At 30.4% G+C, this 17,963-nt stretch overlaps 1 protein-coding gene across 4 annotated transcripts in view; it reads right to left on the reverse strand.

Annotated features, from left to right (window-relative positions):
- LOC148311953 (uncharacterized) overlaps positions 1 to 17,603 on the reverse strand; it is a 31,186-nt gene extending 13,583 nt beyond the window's left edge. For 2 of the 4 annotated variants that reach the window (XM_088278251.1, XM_088278254.1), the window contains exons 1-2: positions 17,273 to 17,548; positions 14,890 to 15,243 (exon numbers count right to left, since the gene is read on the reverse strand). In XM_088278251.1, coding sequence (XP_088134377.1) covers positions 14,890 to 14,903 — 14 coding nt within the window. In that variant the 5' untranslated portion in view covers positions 14,904 to 15,243; positions 17,273 to 17,548. Of the gene's footprint in view, positions 1 to 14,889; positions 15,244 to 17,272 lie in introns of all 4 variants that reach the window. The other 2 variants (XM_088278252.1, XM_088278253.1) reach the window with 2 other exon arrangements.
- Positions 17,604 to 17,963: the final 360 nt, after the last annotated feature.

Below are 17,963 nucleotides of genomic sequence, written 5' to 3' on the forward strand. Positions count from 1 at the left end.
CATGCGTATAATTGTGTATATAAATTATAAATAAAACACTTGTTTTTTACCACTTGAGAACCACTCAATTACACACTTGTTTTTCACTACTCAAATAAAATAAAATAAAGTATTTTGTTTAAAATTAATTCATGTATTACCATAAAATGAATACCGAAACAGTAAATAACGTAATTAAAAAATATGATGAAAAATTTAAGAGAAAATTTTCATTATGTACAAGGGTTTGAAATTGTATGATGAGATGCCTGAAAGTATGAAGAATGAAAAGAGTCTGAACGAATATGAAAGTAAATGTTTTGCTTACTGTAAGATGATGCAAATGTATATAATATAAATTAAATGTGAATGATATTTTGTATTAAATATTATGTGAGCTAACTGAAGAAATGAAGAAATAAAAAAAAAGTTTTTATTTATACAGTAATGAGTACAATAGACAAATAAAAAAAGGGGCAGACCAGAAGTCAGAATAATAGAGTATGTGTGAGGGATGCAGGATTGCGGAAGAGGTGAAGAATTATCATTCTTTCCTCTTTGCCTACTGCTGTAGATAATTGACGTGATGGTTAGCTACTTATTTAATTAATGCTATTCACATTAAAAATAGAAGTCTTACTTTATATATATATATATATATATATATATATATATATATATATATATATATATATATATATATATATATATATATATATATATATATATATATATATATATATATATATAAATGTATATATATATATATATATAATATATATATATATATATATATATATATATATATTTATATAAATATATATATATATATATATATATATATATATATATATATATATATATATATATATATATATATATATATATATATATATATATATATATGTACTCTATAATGTATATATTACTATGTATTGTATATACTATGTAAAGTAGTTATATCTTCTTTGAATACCACTGCAAAGAAGCAACATGATGGTTAGTTATTAATTTCATTCACATTCAAAACAGAAGGGGTATTTATAAATCGTAATAAGCGGTTTTATGATGCAGTGCCCTATGTACCATTGGGGTATGGATAAGGGTTCGAAGAAGTGAATATAATGTATATTGCTATATATTCTGTATATTACTATGTATACTATGTAAAGTAGTTCTATCTTCTTTACCACTGCAAAGAAGCAACGTGATGGTTAGTTACTTATGTAATTAATTTCATTTACATTCAAAATAGAAGTGGTATTTTTAAATCGTAATAAAGAGTATCAATGTTAACACTAAGATTACTCCTATTAAATGTAAATACTCTTATAACTATGTTTTGTATAAACTATGTAAAAATAGTTCTATCTTCTTTGACTGCCACTGCAAAGCAGCAACGTGATGGTTAGTTACTTATTTAATTAATTTCATTCACATTCAAAATAGAAGTGGTATTTATAAATCGTAATAAAGCGTATCAATGTTAACACTAAGATTACTCCTATTAAATGTAAATACTCTTATAACTATGTTTTGTATAAACTATGTAAAAATAGTTCTATCTTCTTTGACTGCCACTGCAAAGCAGCAACGTGATGGTTAGTTACTTATTTACTTAATTTCATTCACATTCAAAATAGAAGTGGTATTTATAAATCGTAATAAAGCGTATCAATGTTAAAACTGAGATTTCTCCTATTAAATGTACGTACTATACTATGTATATTACGAGCTATTTATCACCGTCCTTTGTTGGCACGAACTTGGCACGCCAACATACAAAACAATAATTTTAATTTATCCAGCGTGAGTGTGATGATATAATGTAGTGCACCTGTTACGATTATCAATGCTCGAAGCTCAGAGCTCGCGTATACCGGCCCACGCCTGCCTCCGTTCCTACAGAAATACGGGTACCTACATATGCGTGTATGCGAGCATATACCAATTAAAATAAAACGAGAATAAATTCCAGATTCAAGTTTATATTTATTTGTCTGCTTCGTTATTATTTTTTTGATCGACACTATGTAACCCTGGCTTCTTTGTAAATTATGACAGTGTATTTGTTTAAAAAATACGCCCAAAAGCGATACAAAATACCTTACGTTCCAGCTTCACAGAGCCATAACAAGCTTTTTCCTAATATAAAAATATTAAACATTTGATTAAGACAATTTTTTGGGTTAATTCAGTAATGTTTATTTTATGTTTGTTTCGAGAATAATAGGTATTCTCATCAAAAAGTCAAAATACAAACTGTTATATTATGTGTATTTGCTTTGTATTTTTTTACCTGATGATGAGAACATGTGTAGTTCTCGAAATTAGTGGTATTTACATTAATAAACCCTAAATCTGGTCTTCTAAAAGTGTTTTATTTTTTATGATAAAATCATCATGTTTTTCCATAAAATAACGCAAAATCAATGTATAAATATCAAGCGGGGCTGACGACCGTCAATGACGGTCTTCAGCCCCGTAAATGCCCAGACTAGCATATTCTTCTTCGTCTTTAATGAGATGTCAAAAAATAATATGAAAATAACTCCTGTAATTGGAGATAATCCAGATTTTGTGAACAAGTATTTGGACACACTCAAAATGTTGTAAATATTAAGCGTTTTCCTAAAATATATATTTTGATATTTAACGAATTCACTATGTTTATATGACTCAAATCAGATCGGGACATCGATTACTTATGGACGTTTAAGTTTTAACTACGTATGCAGTGTATTTTTTTTTCATCGGTAAAAACCAAATATTTATTTTAAATGTATTCAATACTTTAGACAGTACTAATCAACTACCCATCATTACTCAACGAGATGTAATATTAAGGGCGAACTCTCAAATATACAAAGTTAGAAGCCGCAAATGTTGTCCGCCCACATTTTTTTAGAATATATTTGAAATGTGGCGAATTAATATTTTAATATTTTTATTAAATTATTAAAATATTAATTCGCCACAATATTAATTCGCCGCCTCCATAGTGTAGTGGTAAGCGCGCTAGGCTACCACGCTGGAGGTCCCGGGTTCGATTCCCAAGAGGGTCGAAATAAATATTATTGATTTTTCAGTCAAATATATATTAAATATGACCCTGGACTGGTACCTGAAGCGAAAGGCTGATCACCTTTCCTTCGTGTATTTAACGATCAGGATAACACTGCTTCTATACGATGCAGTGCCCTATGCACCACTGGGGTGCGGATAAGGGTTAAAAGAAGAAAAAAAATATATTTTTCTAAATTCCTTGCGTTTCTATAACTCTTTTATTTTCATTACCATTTAATTATTTTAATGTAACGACTTATTTTTTCAATGCAAAAACGGTGATTTAAGCAAAAAATGCAATTATTTTAAATGTCGCCTGGGTTTGAAGGAAATTAAGTTGCGGGCTATTGATGGCGTTAATGATATGACAATTAGTTACAATGCTTTTTACAACACGCATTTCCGATAATTATCATTTACTGCTTACAAAACATAATTAAAATACTCGTATCCTTTCACTTCATTATTTGGCAAATTTCACTCATTGGGGGGGAAATACACTAACAAGTACCTACTCGTATTTTATAGATACAGGGTGGCACAAAATTAATCATCCTAACGGAAAATGTTGTAATTTTTTAAAATTTGTGATCTAAACAGCTGTAGTATACAAAAAATTCAGGCGGCACAAAAGTAATCATCAAATTATGTTTGTAAATAACCTTTTATCTAAATAAAAAATAAGTTGTTTTTGAACGGTGTAGGTCTTTAGTTTTTTTATAAGTAAAAAAGATTGATTTCTGTCAAGTGGCTGCCGCCAGTATTGCTACATATTTGTGCCCGTTTTATCAATCTGTTTGTATACTGCAGCTGTCTGGTTCATAAATGTCAAATATGATTAACGTACGACGTCATTATCAATAATTATAACATCTTCCGATAGGGTCATTAATTTTGTGCCCCCTTGTATATAATACGAGTATGTACTCGTATACATATATTTGTGTTAAAACCAAAATGTCAATTTTGAATATGGTATTGTATGTAGATATTGTATTTTAAGATAGTTTTTCAAAGAATATTAAAACATTAAAAAAAATGTTTTAAGTGGGTTATAATTTAAAGTACTTATTCAACTCTGCAGGTAGTTACTCATGTAATAAAAATACCTCTAATATTCTCAACATTATTAATATTTATAGCATTTACTTTCTGGTTAGTCATTTTAACTTTTATATTTTTTTACAAAAATGTAAGTAATAGATAGTATTTAACCACTCACCGAGATTTTTAAGTCTACCGGTTTCGAGACATGCCCGTCTCTTCGTCTGATTGTCCTGACGAAGAGACGGGTACGTCTCGAAACCGGTAGATTTAAGATCTAGGTGAGTGGTTAAATACTAATATTACTGACATTTTTGTAAATAAAAAATATACAACTGAAAATAACTCTGTTGTCTGTGGATTATTGTGTCTTGTATTTTGGCAACGTAATAAGTTTCGTACAGCAAAAATGACGTGTAAATTGTTCGTAATTATAGAATTCTGATGAAAGCATTCAGAAAACATCTTACAACATCCGCTGTGCCAAAAAGCATGCGAATTTACCTGTAGCGTGTGTTTATATAACAGGTAAATATAACATCCCGACACATCGACCGCATTTTTCAATACCTACCTTATTATTGCTCGAGGCAGGATAATCGATAGCCCGCAACTTATTTTCTTTAAACTCAGGTAACATTTAACAGAATTGAACTTTTTGCTTAAAGCATATTTTTTTATTAAAATAAAAAATCGATATAAATAAATGGTTTTGTGAAGAAAAGAGTAATTGAAAGGTAAGAAGTTAAAAATATATTCACAATACTTTTTTCAATATTTGTTTTAAAAAAACAAATTTCAATATATTATAGACACTTGTGGTTCCTCGCGCAGACGGTCGCGTAGTGAATTGCATATTTGCGATAATCCTCTTAAGTATCAAGCCATAATCATAAAATTAGTCGAGATTTATACCAACTTAAATTCGTGAAATCGTTATAATAAAAAAAATAGTAAAAAACATCGTATGAGTCCCAATTTCAAAATTCTACATACGGAAACGTTAATAATAAAATTGTATGCCTAAATTTTCATTTAATTTTTTCGTAAATATTTGTATGTATCAATTAATATTATTATATTATAAAATAAACTATATTTAAAAGGATTAAAAAATATTTTGCACAAAAAATGTAAACATAAAATTAATAAAAAAAAATTATTTGTGTATTCATTTAGAATAAATTACATTATTTTTGAAATCTCAACAGAGATGATGAAGAATATAAAAGTCTGGGCATTAAAGGGCTTATGACCGTCATGTGCTGGTTTGAGTGATCACTTTACACACGTGTAACATTCACCAATTCTACCTGTGATTGACAACCACACTACTCAAATTCTTGGAAATTGTAAATATATTGTCCAAATTCGAAACAAAGTGCTTGAATTCGCTAGAATTTCACAAGAGACATCTATGGTGAGATGAAAGAAGCTTTTTATTGAGCAGAAATTCTTTTATTTGTATGTGAGGTCCGAATCCTAAAAATCTAGGATTCGGATCCTATTTGGAGATAATCCAGAAATGTATTTAAACACATTCAAAATGTTGTAATTTAATTAACTGGTCAAATTATAAGCTTAAATAAAAAAAAGGAAATGGATATTTTCTAGCGTTTCCCATGTATGTGATTATAATCCAGGATCCGGACTTCATATTTTTTTACTTTTTTACTGAAAGTGGTCAGATTAGGAGTCGTAACAATCGGCGGGTACGTATGAGGTGATGCATGAACGTGGAAGAGGCGAAGAATGTTTGCAAAGACAGAGTGGTGTGGCGTTCTATTTTCTCTGCCTACCCCTGCGGAGAAGCGGCGCGATGGTTAGTTAGTTAGTTTTTTTTCTAACCAAATTGCTACCGGAACACGTAATTGGGTACAGCTAGTAGTTAATATAAAATACGTTAGTGTAGTTATCAAATTAAAATGCCTAGTTAAACGTCAAATAACTTAGTATAGTTGCGACGAAACATCACACTTAATTCTGTTATGTGGATGATTTATTTCAGTTATTCGCGAATAAAGTTATTTAATAACAACTGGGCTAATTGTATGATTGAGTCAATCACGGTCAGTCAGTTGATGCAATTAAAAGTTTTACTCTCGCGGGCTTGTGACTCAAAATTGAATTCGTTAGCCTTTAACTTTGGCCTGAAATGGTTGGAAGTGTTAGGGTCACGTGGCTTTTAACATCGTAGGTTTCCATAGAGAATTGTTAAATGAATGCCTAATTTGAATACCTAAAACGAGCTTTCATATATGACAGTGTATGACATTAATGTTTTTTTATTATTCTCTATTATTACTACAAATGTATGTTACTTATTAAACAATGATATATATACAAATATATAAAACCCTTATCCGCACCCCAATGGTGCATAGGGCACTGCTTCATATAAACGCAGTGTTATCTTGATCGTTTACACATGAAGGAAAGGTTATCAGCCCTCCGCTTCAGGTACCAGTCCAGGGTAATATTGAATAAATATTACAGTGAAAAAATCACTGATATTTATTTGACCCCCCCCTGGGATTTGAACCCGGAACCTCCAGAACGGTAGCCGAGCTTGCTGACCATTACACTACGGAGGCGGTAACAATTATTTGATAACAATTCTTTGAAATACTGGATTTTATACCCTATGGATGATATTTCGAAATTTATTATATATCATAAGTAAACTTAAGAAGATAGAAGTCTGAGAATTCCAAGGCTTACGACCTACCTTGAGTTATCACTTTATACACTTGTGTAACGATCACCATTTTGCCTATTTTATTGAACATCCAAATAACATTAGTTTTTTAAAGTTCTATATATGCACTTTTGTTTGATTCCTTTCTTACGTTAGTTTTAGTTATAATCTTAAGAAATTTGTAATTTTTACTGCTATTTGCAAATTATAAATTATTTGTAAATTATATAACTTTCCATTTTTAATTAATGTTTTACTTTGTAAATACCACTATTTCTTAAAATCTACAGTGACACATGTTTCGATGCATTCCGCATCATTTGAATTTGAAAATGAATGCGGAATGCATCGAAACACGTGTCACAATAGATTTTAAGAAATAGTGGTATTTACTAAGTAAAAATTAATTAAAAATGGATAGATTTTACCACAAAGTGACTGCCGAATCAATTAATGAAATTATATAACTTTCTTTCGATTTGATGGAGGTAAGATTCATTCTGAATTAGTTCGCACACACAAACACATACACATATGTTTATATCTTACATATATATATATATAAATATATATATATATATATATATATATATATATATATATATACATATATATATATATATATATATATATATATATATATATATATATATATATATATATATATATATATATATATACATATATATATATATATATATATATATATATATATATATATATATAAATATATATATATATATATATATATATATATATATATATATATATATATATATATATATATATATATATATATATATATATATATATATATATATATATATATATATATATATTCACCGGTTGATAATTATGAATTCATTCATTTATTATTATTCAAAAATACAGAAAACAAATTGCAATTTATAAATCGTAGCAAATTAAAAATCTCTCAAAATTACAACTTACGCAGAAAAGCAATCCAACAACAGTGCATATATGCATACGTCTTTCAAAAGTAATTGCTATTTAAATGTTTCATAATAGGCAGAATGGTGAACGTTATACAAGTGTATGAAGTGATCACGTAAGCTAGCTAAATGCCAGGTCGTTAGCCCGGGTATGCTCAGACTTCTATCTTCATTAATATGAAAATGGTACATGGTTCGTCTCTATACGACACCTATTATATTTAATAATTATTTTAATAATATATATTTTTTAAATATGTACCTTTTTTGGATATAAAGAAATCTATATTATTTCGAGAAATAAAAATACTTTGTGTTTTGATCCACTCACATTTTTATTAACCAACTAGTTTCGGCAACAACCTGTTGCCCTCTTCAGGGCAACAGGTTGTTGCCGAAACTAGTTGGTTAATAAAAATGTGAGTGGATCAAAACACAGAGTATTTTTATTTCTCGAAATAATATATCAATATGATCCACAAAGTTAATGCTTTCAATATTCAAAACATAAAGAAATCTCTTTGATAAAATGTTATCAAACTGTTAAAAACGCTTTTAAAATAAAAATTGTTTTGTATTACGACATACATAATGTATTTATATACCTTCTGTAGGTTAATTGGTACCTACTAGGGTGTTGAAAATGATCGGAAAATGACATTACCGATAAAAAGGTTTAAAAAATATGACTTTGAAATCAGTTTACCGGTTATTTTAAAGCTTTAAAATGTGGATAAATCACAAAGTGTGTAAAATAAATTGATATTCAAACATTTCAGTACCAACCTGTTATATTTGTGATACTTTGAATAGACTCTTACAAATAATTCTGCCACTGCTTGTACGAGTATTATTCATTTTAAAATGTACAGAATTGTTATCTGTATAATTTAATTGATAAATGTGTATCAAATAAAACGAAGCATTTATCGTTTTTATACGAAAAAAGATGGAAGTCTGAACATACCAGGGCTTGCCATCTTTTTTCGTATAAAAATGATAGGTATTTAGTTTCGGCTGAGACACCTATAAATTATTTATATTGATACGAGTATATCATCTGTAGGGCAAATGTGTCTTAATATTTAGTTAAGAACGATATTATTACAAAAATAAAAGCTAATACATCTTATATTCGTTAAAAAACAATGTTGAATTAAGCTTGATTCGTGATCAAGGTATGATTTCATGAACGATATCATAATTAGCCATAAAATAAACACTAAACGATTTTATTTTCTGCAAATATCGCCACATAGTAAAGTAGTTTTTAAAATATATTTTTAATACCTTAAAATGATTACGTATTTTTAAAAATTGTTTACCGACAATTCGGTAGTAGTTTTGGTAAATTTACCGGTAAACCGATTAACCAAATACCCGCTAATGCATTCCCTAGAACCTAGAACCTATCGACTTTGTCAATGTCACCACCCATACGATATTTGAAGGCCAATCCCAAGACAAACGGATAGATTTTTACGTAATTAAATCACTTAATACTCAAAACACCCACTCCTTATCACACAGCATACGTTCTGTGTTATATTTAAATTCTCATTCAATCGTTTTGTCATTTGGTTACAATGTTTCCCACGTGTTTCAAATAAACATTGTAATGAAGGTACATATCGCTCACTCCTATCAAGAACGTCATAAATCAAAAAACTTGATTTTTCAGGTGAACGTTTTTAATGTTTAAAAATATAACACAAAGTATTAAAAATAAATATCAAGCCAATTTTTGAACTTTTTACTGTGCAACAGATATTTTTAGGTAAAACCTGAAGTTTTTTTCTCCATTTGAAAAATATTTAGTTTATTTAAAAAAATAATTAAACAATACCTTTTCTTCAAAATGCAAAAACAACACTTTCTGCCCTGTAGCGAGTAAATATTAAGTTAAAAATATGCCTCTTTTGCTGGGATATAGTACATTTTCTAGGCATTCCGAAAACATGCACGACTGAAAATTGACGATTTTTGATTTATGCCGTTCTTGAAAGGAGTGAGCGATATGAAGATACATACGAATACATTATAAGAAGCTAAATAAAATTTTACTATCATTTAATAGTTTGCTCACAAATTATTACCAATTTACATTTTCTATCGCTAATGTTACTTTAGTCATTCTACTTTGGTCATTTTTTGATCATTGAATTTGACATTTTTTAAAGGAATAATTACATTTGAAATAAACAAATTCTGGATAACTAATTTCCTTGTTTGTAATTGAAAAAAATCTACAAAATAAAATAAACTTGTAATCAATGTATAATAAATATACATTTTTTCTCTATATTTTTTTTCAAAATAAGTATTTGCCTTCAATACTCACTTCTACAAGTACAAAATGAAAACTTTAGGTCCTGCTTATGTGGGAGTAATTAAGGTTTTAAATATATGTGTTTAAATGAATGCATGAACCATGAAATTATGAGAAGTGAAATGCCAATAAACAATTTTATGATATGTTTTATTGAGTAATTTATTTAAATGATATATCAGAAACGAAAAGTAAATTACAAAAAGTAAAATTTAATGAAATTTTGTAATTTTGGATAGAACATGTAGTAGTAGTTTTTCGGTTTAAACCCACTCAACCGCAATTTGATACCTATTTCTAATAATGAGTTGCTTAGGCTCACAGAAGTAGTATGAAATTGAGGTATTTTTGTAAATAATGAAAAACATAAATATTTCTCTAAAAAAATAATTAACAATATGCTCTTTAAAATATTAGCTCCTACATTAAAATATTAGCTTTATCCTTCAACGTCCCAAAGACGCAACTCTAAAATTTGGCATGGCTTCATATACGGTTTTTGAAAATGATATGGAATGCATCGAAATACGTGTCACAATAAATTGAAGAAATAGTGGTATTTACCCAGTAAAACTTTTATGTGCATAATATGTTTCTGTTGTCATCAAAATAATTTATAAATGTATTATTCAAGTATACCTATAATGGCTTCTTCATTCAGAATTGATCAGTAAGTATAATTAGTTTTACACTTAGTTAACAGATAATAACGATACAACACCATTCAAAAACGAGCGTATCTATTTCCTAACATTGTTTATGGGCCAGAAAGCTGGCACCATTCCAAGAGGATTCCATAAGTTTGCAGTCCAAGGATACCTTCCGTGGAGTCCCTCCAATGGCGATACGAAGGGGACGAAGATTCACAATCTCGGGGAGGTTTCGACCCACTCGCCAACTTTTTATCGACCAACTTTCAACCAAAGCCTTATCGCTAATTGCCTGTAAAGCCTTATTTTTTTACGAGGCGATTAAGATGTTTTCAGAATCCGCGAAAAGTTCCGATGGCGTACTAAACTTGATGTTGCGAACTATTTTATACTTTGCCAGTGTACGATAAATATTTATTTGTTTATTTTTAAAATTAAATTCGAAGATATTTTATTCGCATTATATATGATAATAATTATTAAGGCTTTTTTTAAACAAAAAAGGTCCCGGAACTCACTTCATGACAAGCTTTTTACTATAAAATATGCTGAAATATTATTAAAATATTCATTAGAATTCTATATTTTATTCTTTTGACGAATTATATAAACAAAGTTTGTAATTACGTAAACGCATACATTGTTTCGTCTAAATGATTTTTAAAAATTTAAAAAATGTATATGGCCGTGAAAAAAAGGCCGTTACGCCGTTCCACCGCCTAACATGGAAAAAAAGCCCTAATAATTACCATAGTAATATGTTAAACATTTTTTCACTGATGATTTTGGGCCAAATTTGTCGCAATCAATGAATATGAATTTCTCAAATAAGAAAGAAAAATATATTGGCATTGAGTCAATTTTAAACTATTTTTAATTCTTCTAACAGTTATCCTCATCCAATGGTGCAAGGGCACTGCATCGAATTGACCACTACTACGTAAATACCACTTCTAGTATTAAATACCACTAGAAATAGGGGTTTTACCACAAAGCGACTGCCGAATCAATTAATGAAAAATATTTCTCTTTAAAAAATTAGCTCCTACCTAATAATATTAGTTTCATTAGTATGACCTTAATCGTTATTTACATAAAGGCAAGGTGATCACTCTTACTTTTCAGCGACCAGTCCAGGGTAATATGAAATAAATATTAGAGAGTAAAATCATCAAAATTTATTATCTCCCCCCCCTGGGAATAGAATATGGGACCTACAGCACGGTAGCTAAACACGTTAACCATTACACCATGGAGGCAGACTGTTTTTTAATGTAATAACATAAAGTTTGTATACATATTTTCTTTTTGTTGTTAACTACAATATTTTTTTCTTGTTGTAATTTACATACTTCTAGCATTATATTACATATTATATTACACCAAAAATAGTTCACGCGCTTTCGATATTTTTTCTTGACGGAAAATGCGTATAAAAATATTTGAATAATTAATATTTAAAAAAATATACTATCCAAAATAGGCTTTGCTATGAAAGCGACAATGGTATTACGTAATACGCATCTGTATTCTTACGCACCTACGCGAGTTTTTCGTATTATGAGGAATATTATAAGAGTACATAGGATGAATATTCACTAATTATTCACTGCCTTTTATGGAAAAGTCCATATGCGCTTGATCTTATTTTGATCTTTTGGAATCTTTAGGAAGTATCCTCTTGATGCACATTGGAACCTCTTATAAAGAGCTTAATTAGTTTCAGCATCTTATACGTTAAGCGAATTCCCATAGAAATCAATGTAAAATACGATAATGCGTTCCATTCCGAAAGTATACACATTTTTTATTAACATTTCTGCAAAAAAAAATACTTGTAAATTGTTAAGGAGCGTAACAACTTGGAATACAATTTAGATTTGAAAAAAAAAAGTGAGTTTGTTAGAAATAATTAATCATTTTTAACTAGAAAACTGTGTAGACATTTTTTTGCCGACGTTTCAAAATTTAGCGAAAATGTGTCACAGAATTATCATTTAATATATTTGTTGCATTTTTTCACATTTTTTATTGTTTATTGTTCCTTATGTGAATTACTCGTTATGAGAGGTGCGCGTTATGTGAGGTCAAATGTAGACTTAAAAACGATGTATGATAAGGATATGATGAGGAGAGTGCTATATTACCATACCACAAAGTTAACAATGCTTTTAAAATACACAATATATTCCGTAACTCTTAAAATAGTTATCATTAAGTAAAATAAATGTAAATAAATAATCGTTTTTAACTACATGTGCAATATTTTCACCTGTTCAAATTCAGATACGTTTTCATCGATAATTTGTTGAGAATTTCAAGAAACAATCCTCATTTCTTGTTATGTTTGAAGTCCACGCTGTACTACGAGTTTTATTTATGTACCTACTGTCCGGAGGCGTGGAAGAAGCAGGTGCATTCAATTATTTCGATGCACTTTATTGACCCACATACGATATACATTTGAACCTCACAAAATCCTATAAGTGAACCATGCCCCAAGATGAATTTAAGTCACAGTTATTTACATGTTTCTACACTCGTAAATATTTACACATGCATACATGCATATATTTATATATAATAAATTAAAATAATAAAACCCTTATCCGCGCCCCAATGGTGCATAAGACACTGTGTCATATAAACTCAGTGTTATCTTGATCGTTTACACATGAAAGAAAGGTGATCAGCCCCCCACTTCAGGTACCAGTCCATGGTAATACTGAATAAATATTACAGTGAAAAAATCACTTATATTTATTTTTGGGAATCAAACCCGGGACCTTTCGAACTTTGATTAAGTTTGATATATTATATGAAGGCAGGGCGATTGGTCCTGCTTTCTAGATTTTTGCAAACCTAATTAAATGGTTTACATGTTAGTCAAATAAAGTACATTACTGATATATTGCAATAGATATGCTAGATTAAATAGAAAGTAGGAACTGTGAGAGATAAAAAGACAATACTGTAGAAGAAAGGTTATGGCACTCGGGGTTACATTCCCGTATTAGTATATGCATCAGCAAGCTACCATTGATGTGTACGAATCTCTTAAGGTTTTTTTTAAAACTACAATAATGCATTTAACTCATTACCATATAATTTAATCAATTGATAAAGGAAATGGTGAATCAATAAAAATATCATTAGATCATAAAAACACCACGAGCTTTTGAACATTTCAATGATGTATGATTAGAAGCTTTGTTTATTTATGTCTCGTTTCCATTCATATAAATAATTTGGTGCCTATCAATTAAAAGCGCTAGTCTAGGAATTCCGGTTGATTTGACTTAGAAAAAATAAATACCACATATTGCATATAAATAAATAAAACCACAGAAAATATGGAGGCTTAACTAAAAACATGATTAAATCTACCATACATGCTACCAAGCACTCGCATATGGAAGACGGTGTCAATTTAAGAATATATAAATTCTATAATATGAGTAGTGGATAGAATGGTGAATGTTAAACGTGTAAAAAGTGATCACTTAAATCAGCCTATGACGGGTCGTAACCCTATAATATCCATACTTCATTATTCTACTTTTTACTTAATCTATGTTGAGATATCAATGAAAACATTTTTAATATTTATTTTCTAAATTAAAGTTATTAATTTAATATAAATAATTAATAATCATTTTTGGATGATTTATAATGCAGTACTTTCGTAAAATGCTATATCAAGGGCGCTTAAACAAACGTGGATGATAATGATAATGATAGTTTCAAAATATACAAAGAAAATGTCGTTAATTGGTCTCAGACTGCTTATACAAACGTGGATATTGATATGACAGTTTAAGAAATATCCAAAAAACATTGTCATTTGGTGTCCGACTGTTTATACAAAAACGTGGATAGTGATATTTGAAAAATATACAAAAAAACGTTGTCAATTGGTGTCAGACTGTTTATACAAAAATGTGGATAGTGATATTTGAAAAATATACAAAAAAACGTTGTCAATTGGTGTCAGACTGTTTACACAAAAACGTGGATAATGATAGTTAAAAAATTTACAAAAAACCTTATCAATTGGTCTCAGAAGTCTTTTTCATCAAATTAAAATTACATGTCTTTTCGCAACCGCGCTATTTCGGCGATTCTGGAGCCATTTCACGAGTTATTTTGGTGTTAATTGAATTTTCTCACCTGTAATCCGCCATGTCTCGGATCCCCGTGGAAGCTTCTCGAGAGACCTGGCAGGGTGGACCAGCTCTGGACTGGCGCCAATATCCCCCTCGGCTCTTGGAGCGGCGACTCGGCCTCTTTCGCAAGCGAAGAAAGTCGCACTAGCTCAAACACCGGTGGTTCCCGTTACACAACTGACCGAAAATAGTTTATCCCGGCTCACTCATCCACGGTATTCAACAGCTCCGCTATTTATAACGCGACAGAAATGTGCAACAACTGTTCTCTGAGCGAGTGTGATTGTTTCCAACACGCACTTTCTATTGTTTTTCCGAATTCGAACAGCACTTGTTGTTACGATCTTTGTTCTCTCACCTGTAAACGTAAATTTCATCTTATTAATATTTCCATTCGAACATTTTGAGTGTGTCCAAATACTTGTTCACAAAATCTGGATTATCTCCAATTACAGGAGTCATCTCACCAGTAAATGTCTCTAGTGAAGTTCTAGTGATTGAAGAACAATGTTTCAAAAATTGGTTCATATATATAGAACTTCCAAGAATTTGAGCAGTGTGGTTGTCAAAAATGGGTAGAATGGGTGAATGTTACACGTGTGTAAAGTGATCACTTAAACCAGCCTATGACGGTCGTCAGCCCCGTAAATGTCTAGACTTCCATATTCTTTTTCATCTTTGATGAGATGTCAAAAAATAATATTTCCATTCGTACCTTCGGCATCCATTTTTTATTTAAATTTTATTTGGTTAACCCTATTACGGGATGTTCGTGAAATTTACGACGGACATTCATTCTGTTGGAAGCACCGAAGCAACACATGTAAAGAATGTAATTTAGGGTTAATACAACAATTTCTTAAAATATATCGCAACACGTGTTTCGATGCATTCAGATACGTTATCAATTATCGTATGTGAAGCTTAGTCTAAATTTTAGAGTTGTAACCTTGGGTCGTTGAAAAGTGTTGAATGATGAAGGCGTCCGTCAACATGGGCGTTGAAGGTTGATAATGATGTTAAATGCATCGAAATGCATCCCTCAGTAGATTTTAAGAAACGGTAGTGATATATTTTATTCATTTTCACACTAAACCTCACTTGTACATAAACTTGATAATTTTCTGTTTTATTTGGCAGTACTTACTAAGCATTTCTTGTAAAATCCATTAATATTGGTGAAGTCATTAGTGAAAATCACAATTTTTAAATAATAGTACAATTTGCCAATAAAATAACAACAAAAAATTAATATTTTGACATCACAACACAGATGAAGAAAAATATGGAAGTCTGGGTATTTACAGGGCATACGACCTGTCATAGGCCTGTTAAATAATCACTTTACACACCTGTAACTTTCACCAATTCTACCCATGATTGATAATAACACTAGTCAAAATTTTGAAATTCACGTGAAATAGTACATATGATTTCACAACAGCCATCTATCTATTGGATCAAGGAAAGCTTTAACTAAGCAGAGACTCTTTTATTTGTACGCAAGGCTTTCTTGGATTATATTCACAAACTTATTCTTATTCATCTATGTATGTTGAGATGTCAAAAATGTAATAGATAACTCCTAAGCGGAAATATCTACCATTTACTTAGCGCTTTATAAACGTTTCTAATTACTTAATGTTCAAGCATTATCTACCCTCTGATTGCAAACAGCTTTATGAGGTATCATACCGACCGTTTTGACCAATATCACTAGTCTATTTTTGATTAGTTGAAAAATATTTCTTATTAGCAATAAACCCGCTAATATATTTTTTTTCTGTACATGAAGTTTAATAAATAAAAATAAATAATCCAGATTTGTGAACAAGTATTCGGACACACGCCAAATTTTGTAAATAATTAATTTATTTACGACGTATTCGATCACACATACAACATATTTTAGACTTAAGTTTTGCACTGACATTTCTTTGTGGAACTGCATTTTAAATAATAAATATATTAGTATGTAGTTTTTTTTAAACATATTAGTATGAATTTTAGATGATGTCAGTTACGACGAAACCCGGTTGCTGATCAAATGAAATTCATAAGGTAAAAACTGTAAAGCTGTTATTTTATTCTGCACATACTAAATATTAAGCTGTCAGTCAAACTAAAATAATAATCAACGAATGTCACTCTAAAAAAGCTACATTTTCTTCTTCAAACCCTTATCCCCGCACCTGATGGTGCATAGGGCACTGGATCATATAAACACAGTGTTATCTTGATCGTTAGCACACGAAGGAAAGGTGATCAGCCCTCCACTTCAGGTACCAGTCCAGGGTAATATTGTATAAATATTAGATGAGAAAATCACTTACATTTTAATACTTAAATAAACTCGTTAATAAATTAATATAATGAAAACTAATTACATTTTTTGAGTGATTAGCTTGAAAACTAACTGGTTTTGCACAATGGTTTCGCGGTATTAAGTCACAATTAGGATAGTTAGAAGTTCGTACGTTCGCACAATTCGCGTTGGCTCTCGGCGCCAATCTTCAGACACTAGTAACCCGTTCTTGTCTCCGATCTTTGTGACCGGTTCGTCGGATGGCTGCAGCACGCGACGCACTGGCTCTAGCAGGCAGTGTACTGGCAGGCATTGGCTGTGACAACCTGGCGTCCGACCGGGATTTTCGAAAGTGGGCAAATGATTCTGAATGCCAATGTGTCGACTGCTAATAATAACGTCCCACGCTCAATAAGATGGGTCAGCTTGTATTTACTGGTGTGTTAATGTTCCATGTTTAAATATATAACACGCCTGGGATAGGGTTACCGAATTCGATAAATTTTCCACCATTCTTGACAGCAATAAAACCGTTTTTTTAAATGCAAAAATGCCCATCACGCCGCTTCCCCACAGGGGTAGGCAAAGAAAATAGAACGCCACACCATTCTGTCCTTGCAAACATTCCTCGCCTCTTCCACGTTCATGCATCTCCTCATACACACCCGCCGTTTCGACTTCTTCTTCGACCTAACCTAACCTGACCGCTTTCAAGTATTTGGCATACCTGATCGTGCCAAGTTTTTCTCGGTCTTCCTCTGCTCCTTTTTCCA

Source organism: Brachycentrus maculatus, unplaced genomic scaffold (assembly GCF_059751285.1).
Source record: "Brachycentrus maculatus isolate JH-2025_06_01 unplaced genomic scaffold, ASM5975128v1 h1tg000055l, whole genome shotgun sequence".
NCBI classification, from domain to species: Eukaryota; Metazoa; Arthropoda; class Insecta; order Trichoptera; family Brachycentridae; genus Brachycentrus; species Brachycentrus maculatus.